Source organism: Pogoniulus pusillus, chromosome 16 (assembly GCF_015220805.1).
Source record: "Pogoniulus pusillus isolate bPogPus1 chromosome 16, bPogPus1.pri, whole genome shotgun sequence".
Taxonomy (NCBI): Eukaryota; Metazoa; Chordata; class Aves; order Piciformes; family Lybiidae; genus Pogoniulus; species Pogoniulus pusillus.
Window position 1 is genome coordinate 656,273 of NC_087279.1, and position 17,775 is coordinate 674,047.

The 17,775-nt window shown below is 60.7% G+C and overlaps 1 protein-coding gene across 2 annotated transcripts in view; it reads left to right on the forward strand.

The window, feature by feature from the left end:
* Window positions 1-17,775, forward strand: part of RAD18 (RAD18 E3 ubiquitin protein ligase) — a 33,535-nt gene that overhangs the window by 5,420 nt on the left and 10,340 nt on the right. For both annotated transcript variants that reach the window (XM_064156135.1, XM_064156136.1), the window contains exons 5-11: window positions 4,033-4,370; window positions 5,683-5,782; window positions 7,235-7,419; window positions 8,743-8,819; window positions 9,323-9,383; window positions 13,185-13,337; window positions 16,354-16,507. In XM_064156135.1, coding sequence (XP_064012205.1) covers window positions 4,033-4,370; window positions 5,683-5,782; window positions 7,235-7,419; window positions 8,743-8,819; window positions 9,323-9,383; window positions 13,185-13,337; window positions 16,354-16,507 — 1,068 coding nt within the window. The remainder of the gene's footprint in view (window positions 1-4,032; window positions 4,371-5,682; window positions 5,783-7,234; window positions 7,420-8,742; window positions 8,820-9,322; window positions 9,384-13,184; window positions 13,338-16,353; window positions 16,508-17,775) is intronic.

The following is a 17,775-nucleotide window of genomic DNA, read 5'->3' on the forward strand; positions in this document are numbered from 1 at the left end:
GAGCTGCTTTGAAAAGGCAGAGGAGCCCTCTCTGCTCTCACAGCACCAGACAATGGCATGGGTTGGAAGGGACCTCAGAGATCACCTAGCTCCAGTCCCCTGTCTCACTGAGGCAGATGACCTTTTTGAGGTCCCTTCCAACCTCAGTGAGACAGGGGACTGGAGCTAGGTGATCTTTCTGAGGTCCCAACCTCAGTGAGACAGGGGATTGGAGCTAGGTGATCTTTCTGGGGTCCCTTTGATCCAAAATCATTCCATAAATCTGTCACTGGGAAAGCACAGGATTCCCACTGGAATCTGTGAGTCTTGCAGCTCTGGAAAAAAGACATTTCCTAAGCTGTTTATCCAGTTCTTAAAAGCTGGCAGGGGCAGAGTGCTGTGTGCAGCCTGAAAATAGATATCTTTAGGCAATCCAAGGTGGAATTCCCTGGCCTAGCTGAAGCAGGGATTGAAGAGGATGGCTCCAGGGGAGGGGTTGGGTAGAGGCATGTCAGAACTCATCACTGACACCTTGAAGCTTCATCTTCCAGCCTTTAAAGGCTGCTGCTGCTGCTCTGAGGCTGCAGCACGTTTAGTGGCTGTGGGCGTGGAAGGCAAACCTGTGCCTGCTGAAAGCTCCCAGGGTGGCTGAGCTGTGTTAAGTCCTGCACTGGGAACAGAAGTGCAAAGTGAGTGCAGAAAGCAGAGCTGCCTGAAAACAGAGTGGTCTGGGCTTTGGCAGGTGTCTAGGTGAGCTGGGCAGGCTGCAGCCGGCAGTGGAGGGCTCTGCTGTCCCTCTGAGAGTGCTGACTGAGCCTGGGGTGCAGTCCTGCCCCTCCACATCCCCCAGCAGCAGCCAGCAGGATGCCGTGGGTCAGGAGGACCTGGGGTGGTTTGCTCTGCTGCTGAGGGAGTGGCAGCTGGCAGAGCTCTTGTCAGAGAGCCCTGGGCTGTGGTGCTCTGGGGGGCTTTGGTCTTGAGGCCACTGGATTTGGGGTGGTAGAGCCACTAGATGTCATCACACAGCCAGGGAAGGCTCCGCGGCCTGGGAGCCGCCCCGGGAGCAGCCCTGCGGGGGCCGTGCTCTCCTGAGGGCAGGGCAGCACTGCTGCAGTTCCCCAGCAAAGGGAAGGGCAGCAGAGGGCTCTTGGCTGCTCCATGCTCTCCTGGTGCCCCTTCAGGGCTCCTGGCTGCTCCATCCTCTGCTGGTGCCCCTTCAGGGCTCCTGGCTGCTCCATGCTCTCCTGGTGCCCCTTCAGGGCTTCTGGCTGCTCCATCCTCTGCTGGTGCCCCTTCAGGGCTTCTGGCTGCTCCATCCTCTGCTGGTGCCCCTTCAGGGCTTCTGGCTGCTCCATCCTCTGCTGGTGCCCCTTCAGGGCTTCTGGCTGCTCCATCCTCTGCTGGTGCCCCTTCAGGGATTCTGTGCTACCTCAGACACTGATCCTAAGATGTTGTGCTGTGGTCCAAGGCAGAGGTCTGCCAACATTTGAAGGCCAATGGTGCAGTTCAGGCAGCCTTTGGTGCCCAGTGCCTGCTGGGGTCTGGGCTGGTCTGCCAGCTTCTCTCTCTGTTTCATGCTGGTCTCAGCTGAGCCAGCTGCTCTGGAACCTGACTGTGCTGTGCAGAAGGGCTCTGCTCTGGCTGCCTCCATGCAGATGTGCCCTCCTTGTACTGGAAGTGAGGTGGTCTCCTGTCTGTCTCTCCTGTCAGCTCCAGAGGTCAGCAGCCTGTCCTGTGCAGGACAGGTTGGAGGGTGCTGAGCTTTGCACTCTGAGCCTGCTGCTGTGCCCACTGCTGGCCAAGGAGCTGCCTTCCTCCAGCCTTCCAGGGCATTGCTCGGCTGCCCCTGGCTTGGCTTTGCAGTCTGCTGGGCTCCAGGCCCACCCCCAGCACCTGCCTTGGCCTGGGAGCCTTTCTGAGGGACAGGTCAGACCTCTACAGGCTGTGCCTGAGAGCACCTGGGGTGCTGTGAGCTGTGCTGCTGTGGCCCCTCCTGGGCAGCAGGCAGCCTGGAGCCCTGTGGGGAGCTGGAGGGTGCGAGGCAGTGCCGGCAGCGCTGTCAGCTGGGCCCAGCCTCTGGGAGCGGAGCCTGAGCTGCTGGGTGAGTGTTGTGGAAAAATAAACAGAGGTAGCTGGTGGATACCAGGAGCAGAGCGTGGCCTGGGCAGGAGGGGCAGCCCCAGAAGGAAGTGCACTGAGGAGATGAGGGAGATGAGCTGTGTCCTCCAGATGAAGGCAAGGAACATCAGCAGCTGCCTCGCTCAGCTCCCTGTGCTCTGGGGGCTGACCTGGGCTTTGCTTTATGGGAAAGCTACACTGACAGATGCCAGTTTGTGCCCCTGTGCTATGTGCTCTGAGCCAGGCAGGCTTCAGCTCTGGCTTGAGGGTCAAGGTGGTCACCTGCAGCCAGCAGAATGGGCTGTTGTGGCTGGGAGAGGAGAGCTTGAGACTGGAGATGAGGAAGAAATTCTGGACAGGGAGGGTGAGCAGACACTGGCACAGGCTGCCCAGGGAGGCTGTGGATGTCCCCTCCCTGGAGGTGTTCCAGGCCAGGCTGGATGAGGCCCTAAGCAAGCTGTGCTGCTGGGAGGTGTTGGCACTAGATGAGCTTTCAGGTCCCTTCCAACCCAACCCTGTGAACCTCTAACCTCCTGTGATGTGACAAAGTCTTCCTGGGCTGGCCTCTGCCACCTGGAGGTGTGTTGCAGACACAGCCCTGAATTCATCTGCAGCAGGCTGCCCGGGGAGGTGGTGGAGTGCCCGTGGAGAGGTCCCAGACCCGTGTGGCCATGGCACTGGGGCCAGGGTGGGGCTGGGCTGGATGATCTCAGAGGACTTTTTCCAACCCAACCAATTCCATGGTGCTATGAAACATCTCCTGTGGGGGGTGGGACAGGGCTCTGTGAGGCTTCTGGGTGAAACAAGCCCAAGACCAGGAGTGGGACAGGCACTCTGTTTGTGTTCCCAGGACCTGGCATCTGGTGCCCCATGGAGCTGGTGCCATGCCAGCAGTTGCCAGCCTGCTGTGTCTGTGTCAGCCAGGCCCTGACCTCCTGCCGGCTTCCAGTCCATTTCTAGGCATGAGCAGCCAGAGCAGCAGGGCTGTGCTGCCAGCCTCACTGCCCCTGTTTGCACTGCAGCTGGGCAACCAGGCTGGGGCAGCTGTGGGTTACCTCTGGCAGCTGTGCCCACGACCTCCCAGAACCAGGCTCCTGCATCTGGCTTCTGTGGAAGCCTGCAGCGGGTTGGGGATGCTGAGCTGGGTGTGTGGAGGGCCACGAGAGCCTGCTTCAGCTGCTGCCCCTGGGGGGTCCCTGGTGGCTTGCAGGGACCACTAGATGGACGTTGGCTCACCTGAGGCTGCCTCTCAGGACCTGGGGAGGGTGCAGTCATCTCACTGCTGGCTGGGCTAGGGGCAAGGGTGGTACTGCCAACCCCGGAGGTGTTCAGAGCCAGGCTGGGTGGGGCCTTGAGCAGCCCGGGCTAGTGAAGGGCATCTGCCCTCTTCAGGGCAGGGGAGGTCTTCCTCTTCCTCACCTGCTCCCTGGGATGTTTGGAGAGGGATTTTGCGGTTTAGTGGTGGACTTGGCAGTGCTGGGTGAGCCCTTGGCTCCTGGGTCCTGGAGCTCTTCTGTAGCCTCTGGCTCTGTGGTCCTGGAGCTCTTCTGCAGCCTCAGAAATGCCAAATGCATTCCTTGTGTTTGGAGATGAAGAAGGTGGCCCTTAGGGTCTGTGGAGCATGGTGGGCTCAGCTGGCCTGCCCCTGCCCCGTGTGCCCTGTGTGCCCCGCTCCTGCTCCTGCCCCGTGTGCCCTGTGTGCCCTGCTCCTGCCCCTGCCCTGTGTGCCCTGCTCCTGCCCCTGCCCTGTGTGCCCTGCTCCTGCCCCTGCCCTGTGTGCCCCAAGCCTGCACCCCAGTGCTGCATGCGAGCAAGGGGGAAGGGAGGCCTGAGGGCAGAGCTCTACCTGGTTCCATTCTGCTCTCAAGCAGAGGCTGCTGCTGGCCTTGCTGCTGTCTGCTGCAGCTCACTGCAGTTGTCTCTGGCTGCTTGCAGGCAGCAGCTGGTGCAGCTGCTCTCGGGGTCCTCCCTGCTCCCATCTCTGCTGGCCTGCAGCAGGCCTTCAGCTGGCAGCAGCCACGTGGAGAGTGCTGGTGCAGAGGTGCCAGCGGTTGCCAGCATTGTGAAGAAGGAAGAAGTCTGCACCCCACCAAAGGCAGGGGGCCTGGCGGCAGCACAGCACCAGGGTCTGCAGCCTGAGGGACAGCCCAAGCTCCACAGCAGCTCTGCAGAGCTCCGCGCTAAAGCCAGCCAGGAGGCAGCACCAGGGAGCCCTGAGGGCAGCAAAGGCCACGAGAAGCCTTCCACGTCTGCGGTGAAGGCAGCCAAGAAAGGTGAGATGCTTCTCGTGGGGCTTTGTGCTGGTCTCTTCCCCGGGGCTGTGTGCATTTGAGCACCTCAGGACGTGCACCCCTGGTGCCCCTGCCCGCGGCTGCTGCTGGGGGACAGCTCCAGGCATGGTCCTCAGGAGGAGGCTTGGGCTGCTGCCAGGTCATTAGCTGGAGTTCAGTGCTCACAGATTCCTTTGCTTTGAGTAAGAGCCCTCACAAACAAGGCTTGCACAACACTTGCTCAGTGCAGAATGAAGTCATTTTCTCTTCCCTTTCCCTTATGACTGCACAGACAATCTCAGCATTCATCCTGCTCCCCTGGCCTGAAGGAGCCAGAGCAAGGTGTTCTGGCATGCCTTTGGGACTGGGGGCTGGAGCCACCCTCACAGTGCTCGAGCCTTCAGCTCTGTCAGGATTGCTGTTCAGAGGCTCTCCAGAAGGGAGGCCTCTCCTTTGCCTAGCAGCCTTCCAGGAGAGCTGGGGGGGGCTCCCTTACAAAGGCCTGCAGTGACAGGCTGAGGGGTGATGGCTTCAGACTGGAAGGAGCTGGACTGAGATGAGACATGAGGAAGAAATTCTCCCCCAGGAGGGTGCTGAGGACTGGAACAGGCTGCCCAGAGAAGCTGTGGAGGCTCCAAGGACAGGCTGGCTGAGGCCTTAAGCAGCCTGGGCTAGCAGGTGGTGTCCTTGCTCATGCCAGGGGGGCTGGAACTGGTGACCTTTGAGGTCCCTCCCAACTCGGAGCATTGGAGGACTCTGTGGTTCTTCTGCAGTCCCACAGGGTAAGGCTGGATCAGCTGTGAGAGCGGAGATGCCCTTTGGCACCGAGCAGCTGCAGTAGAAGAACAGAGCCACAGCTTCACAGCTTGCAGGGGCTTGGAAAGGACCCTGCTGAGGAGCAGGAGTGAGGCACGGCTGGGCCTGGGGTCCCTGTGGGGCTGTGGCACCTCCTGTGCTGACAGCCCCAGCCTGGGAGCATGGTGCCAAGTGTGAGCGAAGCTGCGCTGTGGAGCAGCTCCTGAGTGGGGGCAGCAGCCCCAGCAGGGAGCTGTGCTGCTGTGTGGCCTCGCCGCTGGCCTCTGCGTGGCGGTGCTGCTGTCCTCCTGTGCAGGAGAGGCTTCACTGCAGCTGCCTGCAGGGCAGAGCCGTGCTGACAGCCCCTGGAGAGAGCCTCCGTGCTCTGGGGTGAGCAGGGCAGCTGGCAAGGGGGTGCTGGCCAGTTCCTTTGAAAAAGAAGTCTGCCCTCCTGGAGTCTCCTTCCCTGCTCCCCTTTCAGAGGGCAGCAGCATCAGCAGAGCGCTCTGCTTGCTTTCAGTGGAGTGTCCTGTCTGCGAGGTGGCTGTTCCTGAGCAGTACATAAACCAGCACCTGGACAGCTGCCTGACCAGAGACGAGAAGAAGGACAGCCTCAGGAGGTGAGAAACAGCCTGGGCAGCAGGGCTGCGAGGGGCTGGGCTGGCACAGAGAGGGCACTGGGTTTGCTTCCTGGCTCCCTGGGGGGGCAGTGGGTTTGCCCTCTGGAGAAGTCAGCCCCGGTTCTTTTGGTGAGAAGCAGGCACTGGGCAGTGTTCTGGGAGCTCAGCACAGGGAGTGGAAGGGCCTGAACATCGCTGGGCTCACGTTTCTGCCGCCTGGCATTGCAGTTTTGCTGAGGGAGCACTCCCTGCCACTTCTCAGCTGGTGAGTGAGCTGTTCCCTGCCTCCCGATGGGCCAGGAGACGGCTCCAGAGCTGTGCAGGTCAGACACAGGCAGCAGCCTGCTCTGCTCGCCAGGGGGCTCCTGAGCTGCCCCAGCCGAGCTGTTTCTGTAGGGTGGGATGGATGCCTGTGCCCCAGCATCTGCCAGGGCTGCCACACTGCCCTCAGAGAAGGCCCTCACTGTCCTGCTTGCTGGCCTCACTGTGGCTCATTGCTGTCATTTCTGACTGCTCAGGCTGCAGGACTGGAAGGGACTCTCACTGCCTGCTTCCATCTCCAGCTCCTTGGAACCTGGGCTTGGGAAGTGCTTTTCTCCTCAAGCTGCTTTTGCCCAGTCATGTTGGAGGGCATTCTGTGAGGGGTGAGGGCAAGGCCAAGCAGCACTGCAGTGTGCTGGGGCATTTGCATTGCATCTGGGGTGGCCTTACTGAGGAGTCAAAGCCAGCCCCTCTTCAGCTGCCCACTAAACCTCAGCCTTCTGCTCATCCTCTCTGGGCTGCTGGCATCTTGAGAAGGTATCACAGAATGTTGGAGCTTGGAAGTGACCTCTGGAGATCATCAGGTCCAACCACTCTGCCAAGGCAGGGTCACCTCAGGCAGGTCACACAGGAACGCATCCAGGTGGGGACTCCTCTGCCTCACCTCTGGAGAACACTGGCTGGTGGCTGCTGAATCCTGGCCTGCCTGGGTGTGTTCCTGGGTGCCCCTGCTCTGGCAGGGGTTTGGACTGGCTGATCTCCAGCCCTGCCATGCTGTGGTTCACACACAGCTCTGTTGGCACCTTCAAAGGGCTCCCTGGCATTTTGGTATTTCCCCAGATGCTGTTGCTGAGGAGCTCTGCAGTGCCTCTTGGTACATCCAGCTGTGCCCCAGGCCTGTTTGAGAGTGAAGGGCAAGGTCCTGCAGCTGGGTCAGGCCAGCCCTGGGCACCAATCCAGGCTGGCTGCAGAGGAGGCTGAGAGCAGCCCTGAAGAAAGAGCCCTGGGGGTGTTGGGTGCTGAGCAGCTGCACAGGAGCTAGCAGTGCCCTTCTGCAGCCCAGCTGGCAGAGCTGGGGCTGAGGAGCTGACTGCAGCCAGAGCAGCGTGGGCAGAGGGCAAGAGAGGGCATTGTGCCAGTTGGCAGCCTGGCGTCTCGGGCTGCCAGCAGGGTTTGTCTGTCCCCCTGCAGCTCTGGGCACAAGAGGAAGCCCCTGGCCAAGGTTGTGTACAACCTGCTGTCTGAGCGGGACCTGAAGAGGAAGCTGAAGGCGCAGGGGCTGTCCGCCCGCGGCAGCAGGCAGCAGCTCATCAGGAGGCACCAGGAGTTCACACACATGTACAACGCCCAGTGTGACTCCCTGCACCCCAAACCAGGTGAGCTGGGGCTGGCACCCTCTGACACTGCTGCTCTGCAGCTCTGCTCTTCCTCTGCAGGCTGGCAGAGAGGCTGGGCTGAGGAGCTGGCAGAGCTGGAGCTGAGGAGCTGGCAGAGCTGGAGCTGCAGGAGTTTGTCTGCCATGCATCAGGGCAAGCAGAAAGGTCCTGGTGTGTTCTGGGAGTGCCCAGCACCACAGACACTGCCTTGGAATTCTTTCACCCTTCCTGCTTTACCAGCCCTGCTCTGAGAAATGTTCTCTGTCTGCAGTGACTAGGTGCAGTGGGGGCCTCCAGGCTCCAGTGGGGCTCCAGGCTAGACTGAGGCATATAGTGGAAGGCAAGGGGAAGCCCAAGGCTGCGGCTGGTTGATGCCTCCGTTTGCAGTGGTTCCCTCCCTCCTGTGCCCTGAGCTGTGGCTGTTTCCGTGGGATTTGGTTTCCAGATGAGGTTTCCAGGGGAGAGAGCAGGCCCGGGTGGGATGGGCTGCTGCTGAGTGCAGGTAGGTGTTTGTGGCAGTTCAGTGCACCCGAGCTGAGCCTGTCGCTCCTGCCGCCTGCCGTTGCGGGCGCTGTGGCCAGCCGCAGTCGCTGCAGAGCTCGTGTGAGCTGGGGGCAGGATGGTCCCAGCTCCTCTCCCTGCAGCCTGGGAGCACACACTGCATCTAGGGGTGGGTCCTTGGCCCCCTCCCAGCTCGGTGCCGCAAGGAGCAGCACAAGCAGCCAGCCCCAGCAGCTTCAGAGCTGGCCGAGGTTTGGTGAGGAGCTCAGGGCACAGAGCCCCTTTGAAGCTCCCATTCTGCTGCTGCCCTCCTGGGAGCCGCACAGCCAGCAGCGTCCCGCAGAGTCTCAGCCTGCCGGGGCCGGGGTCAGGCTGTGGCTCTGCCTGCTGGCTCTGCAGCACAGGCCAGCCCTGCTGCTCTCAGAGCTAGAGGGATGCTGTGAGCTCCAGCTGCGTGGCTGGACTTGGTGATCTCAGAGGCCTCTGCCAGCCTCGCCAGTTCTGTGGCTCCATGGTTCTGCGGCTCTGTGCTGGTCACTCAGCCTGGCTGAACGGGGCGCTCCAGCAGCTGTTGCAAGCAGCTTCAGCTGCCGAGACGCTGCAGCAGGTTGCTGTGGACATCCCCTCCCTGGAGGTGTCCGAGGCCAGGCTGGATGAGGTTTCAGAGCAGTGGAGATGTGGTGCTGAGGGCTGTGGGTCGGTGGTGCCCTGGCAGTGGTGGGGCAAGGTTGGACTCCGTGAGCCCCAAGGTCCCTCCCAAGCCAGGGGCTCAGTGGTGTCTCAGGCTCCAGTGCTGCTGACCCCTTCCTTCTCTTGCCCAAGTTGCAGAGATCGTCCGGGAGCTGGAGAAGAATGAGAAGATCAGGCTGCAGCTGGAGCTGAGCAAACCCACTGACAATGTAAGGGGGGCACTGGGCAGGGGCTGGCAGGGTGGGCCCTGGACCTGCTGGCTGTCCCCTGAGTGGGGCAGGCCCTAGGCTGTACCTTGGGATCCTCACCCAACACCTCCCAACCACCCCATTTGCTCCCACCACTCCCTTTGCTGCCATGTTCCCCGTGGGCTGTGGAGGGATCTGACCCTCTGTGGCCGTGTGGGGAGTGCTTTGCTTCCTGGAGTTCTGCAGGGCCTCACTTCTGTGCCAGCAGCAGTGCCTGCTCCCTTCCCGTGGCACAGGAGGCTCTGGGGCCTCCTGCAGCTCCTGCAGGGTAGGAGCTGCTCTGGCCCACACACGCTGGGGGTCCTGGGCTGGCCTGGCTGAGTCCTGCGTGTGAGAGCAGGGCAAGGCAGCCGCTGGCTGTGCTGCAGACCTGGCTGCTGCTCCTGCCGCTTCTGGGGCTGGCTTTAAAGGGCAGCTTCAGCAGCTTCTGGTTGCTGTCAGTACCATTTGTGTGCTTTCTCTAGAGCTTGACCTTCACCAAGGACCAGACAGAGGAGGAGATCGATGAGATCCACTCTGGCTATCGTGAGTAGCAGACTCCTCTGCCCCTGTGCAGAGTTGTGTGACTTAGGGCAGGAGCTGTCCCCCTGCACCCTGCACTGCTGAGCCCACACCTGCAGTACTGGGTGCAGTTTTGGGCCCTTGCTCCAGGAAGGACATTGAGGGGCTGGAGCAGGTCCAGAGAAGGGCAAGGAAGCTGGGGCAGGGTCTGGAGAGCAGGGCTGGGGGGGAGCAGCTGAGGGAGCTGGGGGTGTGCAGCCTGGAGCAGAGGAGGCTGAGGGCAGAGCTTGATGGAACCACCCAGTTTTCTGGAGGGTCGAGGAGCAGGTGTGCAGGCTCCAAGCAGCATCCCTTGGTGCTTCACTGCCTGCTGGGGTTCTGGGTGTGCTGGGGCTGACTCTGCCTCTGCAGCACAGGCATGTCCCTGTGCCTCCTCTGGGCACAGAATTTACTCCATAATGCAGCTGGATTTAGCCTTGTTGACTTTCCTTGGGTTCCTGTCAAGGCTAAATAAGGACCTAAACCTTCAGCAGTTTTCCCCTCTCTTTCTGTGGCTGTTCTGAGGCTGCTCTCTGGAGCATGTGTGCGGAGCTGCTCTCATCTGAGGCACTCTGCTGCCAAGCAGCTGGGCAGTCAGCATCCTGCAGGCCTGCAGGGAGCTCCTGCCGGCAGATGGAAGCGAGGGGACCCTGCAGAGACACAAAACACTCCACAGAGAGTTCATCCCGAGGTGGGAATTCTGCCCCAGGAGCCCTCAGCAGCTCCGTAAAGAGCAAGTCCAAGGGCTGCAGGAGCTCCTGGAGCACAGCAGGTGCCATAGGAGCAACCTTCTGGGGCCAGCTGGGGCTTGGGCTCTGCTCTTTTAGGGTGCTGCAGTCACAGAGCAGCTGCCACAGGGGCCCAGCAGTGCCCTGAGCTGTGCCCCCTGAGCGTGGCTCCCCACGGAGCTGGCCCCTGGCTGTGCCCAGCCCCGCACACAGGCGGCAGGAGCCAGTGGTTGCTGCGGGCAGTGTCCTGGGGACTGGCACTGCTGCTCCCCCGTGCAGCTGTCTGCTGTGTTTGAGACCCAGAAGCCTCCAGGTGCTGCCTCAGTTTGCCCAGCCCAGGAGTTGCACTGAGCTGCTGCTGCTCAGGGCTGTGGCTCCAAGGGCTGCCAGAGCCCCGTGGCAGCTTTGCACAGGAAAAACAGGGGAAGGGGGAAGCAGAGAAATGTTTGTAATGGAATCACAGGGCCTGAAAACTAGTGAGAGTGATGGCCAGGGGGGAGAGGCTAACTGGAGGCAGCAGTTTAGCTGCCAGTGAAGCAATGGGCAAGGAAGGAGCATGGCAGAAGAATTGTTCATTAAGGCAGAGGCCAGGCAGGGCTGGGCAGGCCTCTCCTGCAGGACTGCTCCTCCCGGCAGCACAGATGGACTCTCTAAGCTTTATTGCACAATGAAAGGGCTTTTTTTACCCTTTTAATTGACAACATTTGCACCCCAGGCCCTCAATTCACAGCCAAATCAGTGAATTAATTAACTGGCAGAAGTTCTGAGTCAAACACCTCAGCCTTATTCTCTTGGTTCTGTATCTCCATGTGGAGCAGCTCCCTGGAGCTGAGAGCTGTGCTGAAAGGAGAGACAAAGCAGCTCTAAAAGATTTCTTTCTCTTCTCTCCTTTGCAGTGCCCTGGGCTCCTGGCACAGTGCAAACTGCCCTCTGGGGGCTGGGTTTGGGCTTTCCTTTGCTGGTGGTTTGGGTTTTTAATTAATCTTTGTTCATTTTTGGTGCTTTTCCTTCTTCCTGCCTGAGGTTTGGGAAATCTCAGTGACCATTATGGTGATGAACCCGAGGCTGCTCGGGGTGCTGGCTGGGGGCTCTCCTTGAGCAGCCACTGCAGCTGTTCACTGCATCAGCACAGAAATCCCAGCCTGGCTCAGGCTGGAAGGGAGCTCAGAGCTCATCTCCTCCAACCCCTGCCATGCCCACGGACACCTCTCAGCCACACTCAGCTGCTCAAGGCCTCATCCAGCCTGGCTTTGAACACCCCCAGGCAGGAGGCAGCCACAGCCTCCCTGGGCAGCCTGTGCCAGGCTCTCACCACCCTCACACTCAACAGCTTCTTCCTCAGCTCCACTCTCAGCCTGCTCTGCCTCAGCTCCAAACCATCGCCCTTGGCTTGGCTCAGACACCCTCAGCACAAGTCCCTCTGCAGCCTTCCTGCAGGCTCCCTTCAGCTCTTGGCAGCAGCTCTGAGGTGCCTCTGGAGCCTTCTCCTCTGCAGGCTGCACCCCCCAGCTCCCTCAGCCTGTGCTCACAGCAGAGCTGCTCCTGCCCTGGCAGCATCTTTGTGGCCTCCTCTGGTCTCTATTCAGCAGAACTGTGTCCTCGTGTTGGGGACACTGGAGGCAGGACTGGGGGTGAGGTCTGAGCAGAGCCAAGGGGCACAATGCCCTCTTGCCCTCTGCCCACGCTGCTCTGGCTGCAGCCAGCACTTGGCTGCCTGCTGGGCTGCACCATCCCCTGCAGCAGCTTCCCCCTGCTCCTCAGGGGCTCCGTGGCAGCCTCAGCTCCTCTCAGCTGTTTCCATACAGCAAACCCTCTGCTTTTTGAGAGGTAAAACCCTCCAGCAACAGAAACACTTCTGTCAGCTTCGTCTTGCTCTGTCACAGCCAAGGCTCCCGTCCGAGTTACAAACCCTCCAGAGCAGGAAACATTGATCAAGAGCTGCTCCCAGCCCTCTAAGTTCCCGGTGCTGGCAGAGCCTCCCCCTGGTGCTTTGGCTCTTTGTGCTGCTCTCGGTGGCTGTTTCAGTGCCCTGTGCCCAAGGCAGGGTGGTGGCAGGGCCCTGCAGCACAGCCGTGATTTACAGTGCAGCCCAGCACTGCCTGCTGCTGCCAGCACCTTGCTGCTCGCCTGGGAAGGCTTTGGGCTTGCACTGAAAAGCACAAGAGTGGTGGGCAGGAGAGGAGGGGGATGGAAGACATTCAGAGCCAGGTTTGATGGGGCCCTGAGCAGCCTGCTCTAGCTGGGGGGGTCCTTTCTGAGTGCAGGGGGTCCCTTCGCAGGCAGTGCAGCCTGTGAAGCTGTGGTTTGCTGGAGCCCAGGCGGGGCTGCAGCTGCAGGGAAGGTCGGGGCGGCTCCTGCCCTCCCCACCCCGCACAGCAACTTACAACGGAAAGCAGCAAACAAACAGCCCAGGGCGGTGCCGAGGGAGGGTTTTGTCTCAGCTGAGCTCCAAGCTGGCTTCCGAGGCCCTTGCTTCGCAGCACATCTGTTTGCTGTTCCCAGTTAGCCAGGCCAGGCAGCACAGAAGCACTCAGCAGCAGCAGAGTCAGAGCCTGAGGCTGCTTTGGGTTGGGGGGACTTGGAAAGCTCCTCCAGTCCTACCCCCTGCAGTCAGCAGGGACATCCCCAGCTACTGCAGGTCCCTTACAGCCCCTTCAATGGTTCCAGGCCTGAGGCATCCACCTCACTTGTCCTGAGGAGGCCTGGTTGTGATTCTGCCCGTTCCAGTTTGTGCCCATTGTCCCTTGTCCCGTTGCTGGGCACCACTGAAAAGAGCCTGGCCCCTTCCTCTGGGCACAGATGTTGTCTGGTGATTGCAGTACTGCAGCTTGGAAAGAGCAAGGAGGATAATGGGGAGCAAAAAGGATGATGGGGAGAAGCAGCTCCCCCAGCTGTGCACAGGTCCCCTTTCCAGCTGTGCAGGTGCTGCTGGGGAGCTCAGCCAAACACAGCCACAGGTCTGGGGCACGCAGCTGGGCTGCCTGTGCAGCACCAAGCCTGCTGCCTTACAGCTGTGCTTTGTGCTTGGTGCTGGGCACTGACACCCTCTGCCTTGCAGGGAGCAAGCACAGGAAGGAGTTCCAGCTCCTGGTGGATCAGGTCAGTAAGCGGTGGAAGAGAGGTGGCAAGAGGACAGCAGAGAGTGCCCTGGACACAGCAGAGAGAGCTCCAGGCAAAGAAGATGCTGCCAGAGAGCTGCCAGCAGGCACAGGTGGGTGGTGTGTAACACAGACCCCTCCTGAGCCAGACTGCTGAGGGGGGGTCCCAAGGCAGTGTTCTCCTGCAGCCCTTACAGGAGAAAGGGGAAGCGAATCAGAGAGCCCCCAGAGGGGCCGGAGTGGGCACAGCAGCACTCAGCAGGACCTGACTGCTCTGCTTGGACTGGCACAGTGCAGTAGAGAGGAGTTTGTGGGGTGGGTGCTTAGTTGGAGTTCTGCTTCAGTCGGATGGCTGGAAGGGGCTGTTGGGCTCCAGGGCAGAGCTGCTGAAGCTGCTGAGCATGGGCAGGTGCCAGTGTGCAGGTCTGAGCTGCAGGTGCTCCCAGGTGTTGCTGGCTGGTTGCAGCTTGTCTGTGTCACCAGTGGGGCAGGGAGGGGCAGAGGGGTTGGTGTGGACTGGAACAAGGCTTTCTCAGTCCTGGGGCTGGGACAGGGGAATCCCTGGGCTGCTTTTTGAGTGTTTCTGCAGCATTTGGCCTCTCTTTTTGAGCTCTGTGCTGCTGTAGCTCAGCATGGGGAGGTCTAGGGGTGCACAGCTGCACTGCTCAGCTCCCCCCGAGGCAGGAAGGACATCTCCCCTCTGCCTGCTCTCCTCCCTGTGCCTGCTTTGAGCTCCTTCTGGGCTGCGTCAGCCTCACTCGTGGGTGCTGCTGGCTGCTTTGGCAGTGTCCCTCTGCCCTTGGATGTGTGATTTGGATTCCTCAGGCTACTGCAACTGTGGAGCTGGGATCTGTGCAGGATCCTGGATTCCTTTGAGCAGAACTGGATGTGCTGTTGGCTGCATCCTTGGGAGAATGAGGCAGTTCAGTTTGTCCTGGCCCTCACAGATCCTGCTCTCAGCTAGGCTGAACTCTCTGGCTGTCTCCTGGGCTGTCTCCTCCAGGAGAGCTCTCAGGAATAAAACCAAGTTCCAGTGGCAGTGTAATAGCAGGAATTGTGTGCTCAGCACTCCCTGCAGGCCTGGGTGCAGGGCATATGAAGGAGCTTGAGGGGGAAGGCACAGAGCTGCTGCTCCTGTGTGGCAGGCAGCAGTGAGCAGTCACTGCGAGCTCCTTTTCCAGCTGTGCCCTGGCCAGAGGCTGTGCCTGCTCTGGGCTCCTGTGCGAGCTCCTTCTCTGTCACCTCAGCTGGCTTGAGCCAGTTGGGTTGGCCACGAGAGTGCCCAGGTAGAGAATCCCAGACAGCAGGAGTGCCAGCCTGGCCTGGCACCACCTCCCCTGCTTCTGCCAGCCCTGCAGACCTTCCTTTACCCTCTTTCCGCACTGAGCTTTCAGTCATCTTTGGTGTGTCAGTGCCTGCCCTGCGGCCAGGTTGCTGCAGCTGGCTGACTGCAAACCACTGCAAACCAAAGCAAACCAAGAGGATAGACCCAAAGCCCCAGGCCCACAGGATCCTTTAGCCTGGGAAAGCCTTTTAGGGTCTTCTAGTCCAGCCCTTAGCCCAACACTGCCAAGCCCAGCCCTGACCCAAGTCCCTCGGCAGCACAGCTGCAGAGGGCTGCTGTGAGGGGAGGCAGCAGGTGCCTGCAGGCTTTCCTCAGTGTTCATCATTAACAGAATTGCTGCCTTATTAGACTGCAAACTGCAGCAGGGAAGGGCCCCAGCACTGGGCTGTGACGTGCAAAGACAGGTCAGGGCAGCCCTCGGTGCCAGCTCAGCCGGGGGGGGATGAGAGTGAGAGCAGCCCTGCAGAGCAGGGCCTGGGGGTGCTGGGGGGAGGAGAAGCTGGGCAGGAGCCAGAAGTGGGCACTGCCAGCCCAGAAGGCCAAGGGCAGCCTGGGCTGCCTCCAGAGCAGCCTGGGCAGAGATGGAGAGAGGGATCCTGCCCCTCAGCTTTGCTCTGGGGAGTCCTCAGCTGCAGCTGTGTCCAGCTGTGGGACCCCAACACAAGTAGGACCTGGAGCTGATGGAGAGGGTCCAAAGGAGGCCACCCGGATCCTCATAGCCTGGAGAACCTCTGCCTTGGGGACAGGCTGGGAGAGTTGGGGCTATGCAGCCTGGAGAAGGCTCCAGGGAGACCTCAGAGCTGCATTTCAGTATCTGCAGGGGCACCTGCAGGCAGCTGGGCAGGGGCTGCTCAGCCGGGCTGTGGGGACAGGCTGAGGGCAATGGTTTGGAACTGGAGCAGGGCAGAGGTAGGTTGGGCAGCAGGAGGAAGCTGTGCACAGTGAGGGTGGGCAGAGGCTGGCACAGGCTGCCCAGGGCTGTGCTCGAGGCCCCATCCCTGCAGACATTCAAGGTCAGGCTGGATGTGTCCCTGAGCAGCCTGCTCTAGCTGGGGGTGTCCCCTGCTACTGCAGGGGCTGACCAGGGTGACCTTTGGGGTCCCTTCCAACCTGATTGAAGCTGTGACTGTGAAATCTGTGCCCCTTGCAGGCCTAACTGGAGCAGAGAGCTGAAGCTTGGCACCATCCTTACCCACTCTGGCTCTGCTGGCATGGTGCTCTGACACCTGCCCTCTGCTGCAGTGCTGGCTGCTTCAGCCTCTCTGCTTTCAGTGCTGCTTTCATTCCTCTTCCTGAGCCACATCACCTTCTGCAGCCCTCTGCCTAAACCAGTCCCTTCCCAGCCCTTATGCCTCGTAGGTGCAGGCCTTTGCCTTGCCCGAGGGGAGGCACTGGAAGTGGCAGTGGCACAGACACCTCTGCTAGCTGCTGTGCTGCACGGGGCCTTGGCTGTTCTCACCCTGCCCGTTGCCCACTCCCCTTCACTGCTGGCACCACCGCCTCGCTGGGAGCTGCTGCTGGCTGGCAGCACAGCTGATGCCTCTGAGGCCAAATGAGACAGTGTAGGGGAAGGGAGAGGGCAGGCTGGAGCTGAATTCAGAGGTTGTGGAGCTCCTCCACACTCCAGTTGCAGTTCAGTGGGGCCATTTCTGTCAGAGCCATTTCCAGAGGGCTGGAAAAGTCCAAGCTCCATTTTGCCTGGGATCTGCCCTCAGGCTGCAGAGGTTTAAACAAGAGTGTTAGGCTGGGGCATTGGTGCTGATCTCTGTCCTTCTGCTTGCCAGGACACAGGGAAGAGCATCAGGCAGCTGCTGGCCCTGGAAAGGCCCAGACCCTCCAGAGAGAAACTCCTGATGGCAGAAGTGAGCCATGCTCCCTGGAGGAGGTGCAGAGGTCAGCCTCTCCCGAGCTCTCACCCTCCTCTGGTTCAACAAGCAGGTGAGTGGAGTTTTCTGGAGGCTTCTGTCCCTGGCTTGTCCCAGGTTAGACCAAACATGGCAGAACTTTGCCAGCAACTTCAGGCTCTTCCCATCCTGCTTCCCAGGATGGGCTCTTGCTTTGTTCTGCTTTCTGCTCCTGAGGGCTGCAGCTGGAGGTGACTGAGCAGCTCTGCAGTGCCTGGGTAGAGGGTGCTGGGGTGAAGGTTGCTGGCCCAGGAGGGCTGCTGCTCTTTCTCTTCCTTTGCTTCATCTCCCTTCTCTTTGAACCTCGGTGTGGTGCTGCCCTTCGTGCTCGGACCTGCTGAGGTGCTTTGCTTCAGGCATCCCCTGGAGTGGGGTCAGTGCTGCTCAGCATCCTGCTCAGCCACGTGGGCATTGCCACTGAGGCACCCTCGGCAGGTCTGCTGGTGACACCAGGCTGTGTGGTGCTGGGGGCTCATCCAGAAGGGTAGTGACAGGCTTGAGAAGTGGCCAGTGCCAGCTGCAGGAGGTTCAGCAAGGCACAGGGCAAGGTCCTGCAGCTGGCTCAGGCCAGCCCTGGGCACCAATCCAGGCTGTCTGCAGAGGAGGCTGAGAGCAGCCCTGAAGAAAGAGCCCTGGGAGTGCTGGTGCTGAGCAACTGCCCAGGAGCCAGCAGTGCCCTCCTGCAGCCCAGCTGGCAGCCAGGGGCTGGCTGCAGCCAGAGCAATGTGGACAGAGGGCAAGAGAGGGCATTGTGCCCCTTGGCTCTGCTCAGACCTCACCCCCAGTCCTGCCTCCAGTGCTGGGGTCCCCAGCAGAAGGTCACAGAGCTGCTGGAGAGAGGCCAGAGGAGGCCACAAAGATGCTGCCAGGGCTGGAGCAGCTCTGCTGTGAGCACAGGCTGAGGGAGCTGGGGAGTCTGGAGAGGGCTGAGAGGGGATCTGATCAATGTGTACAGATAACTGAGGGTGGGGGGTGAGAAGGGGCCAGGCTTTTGACACAGGACAAGGGGCACTGGACACAAACTGGAACCCAGGAGGTTCCACCCCAACATGAGGAGGAGCTTGTTTGGTGTGAGGGTGCTGGAGGCCTGGAGCAGGCTGCCCAGAGAGGCTGTGGAGACTTCCAAGCCCACCTGGATGTGTTGCTGTGTGCCCTGCTCTGGCAGGGGTTGGACTGGATGCTCTCTGGAGGTCCCTCCCTGCCTGAGCCATCCTCTGGTTTAGTCTTTCATTCATCCATTTGAGGTCAGAAGGAGATTTCAGCAGCCAGCCTGGGTCTTGGGGGTGCTGCTGCAGGCAGGGA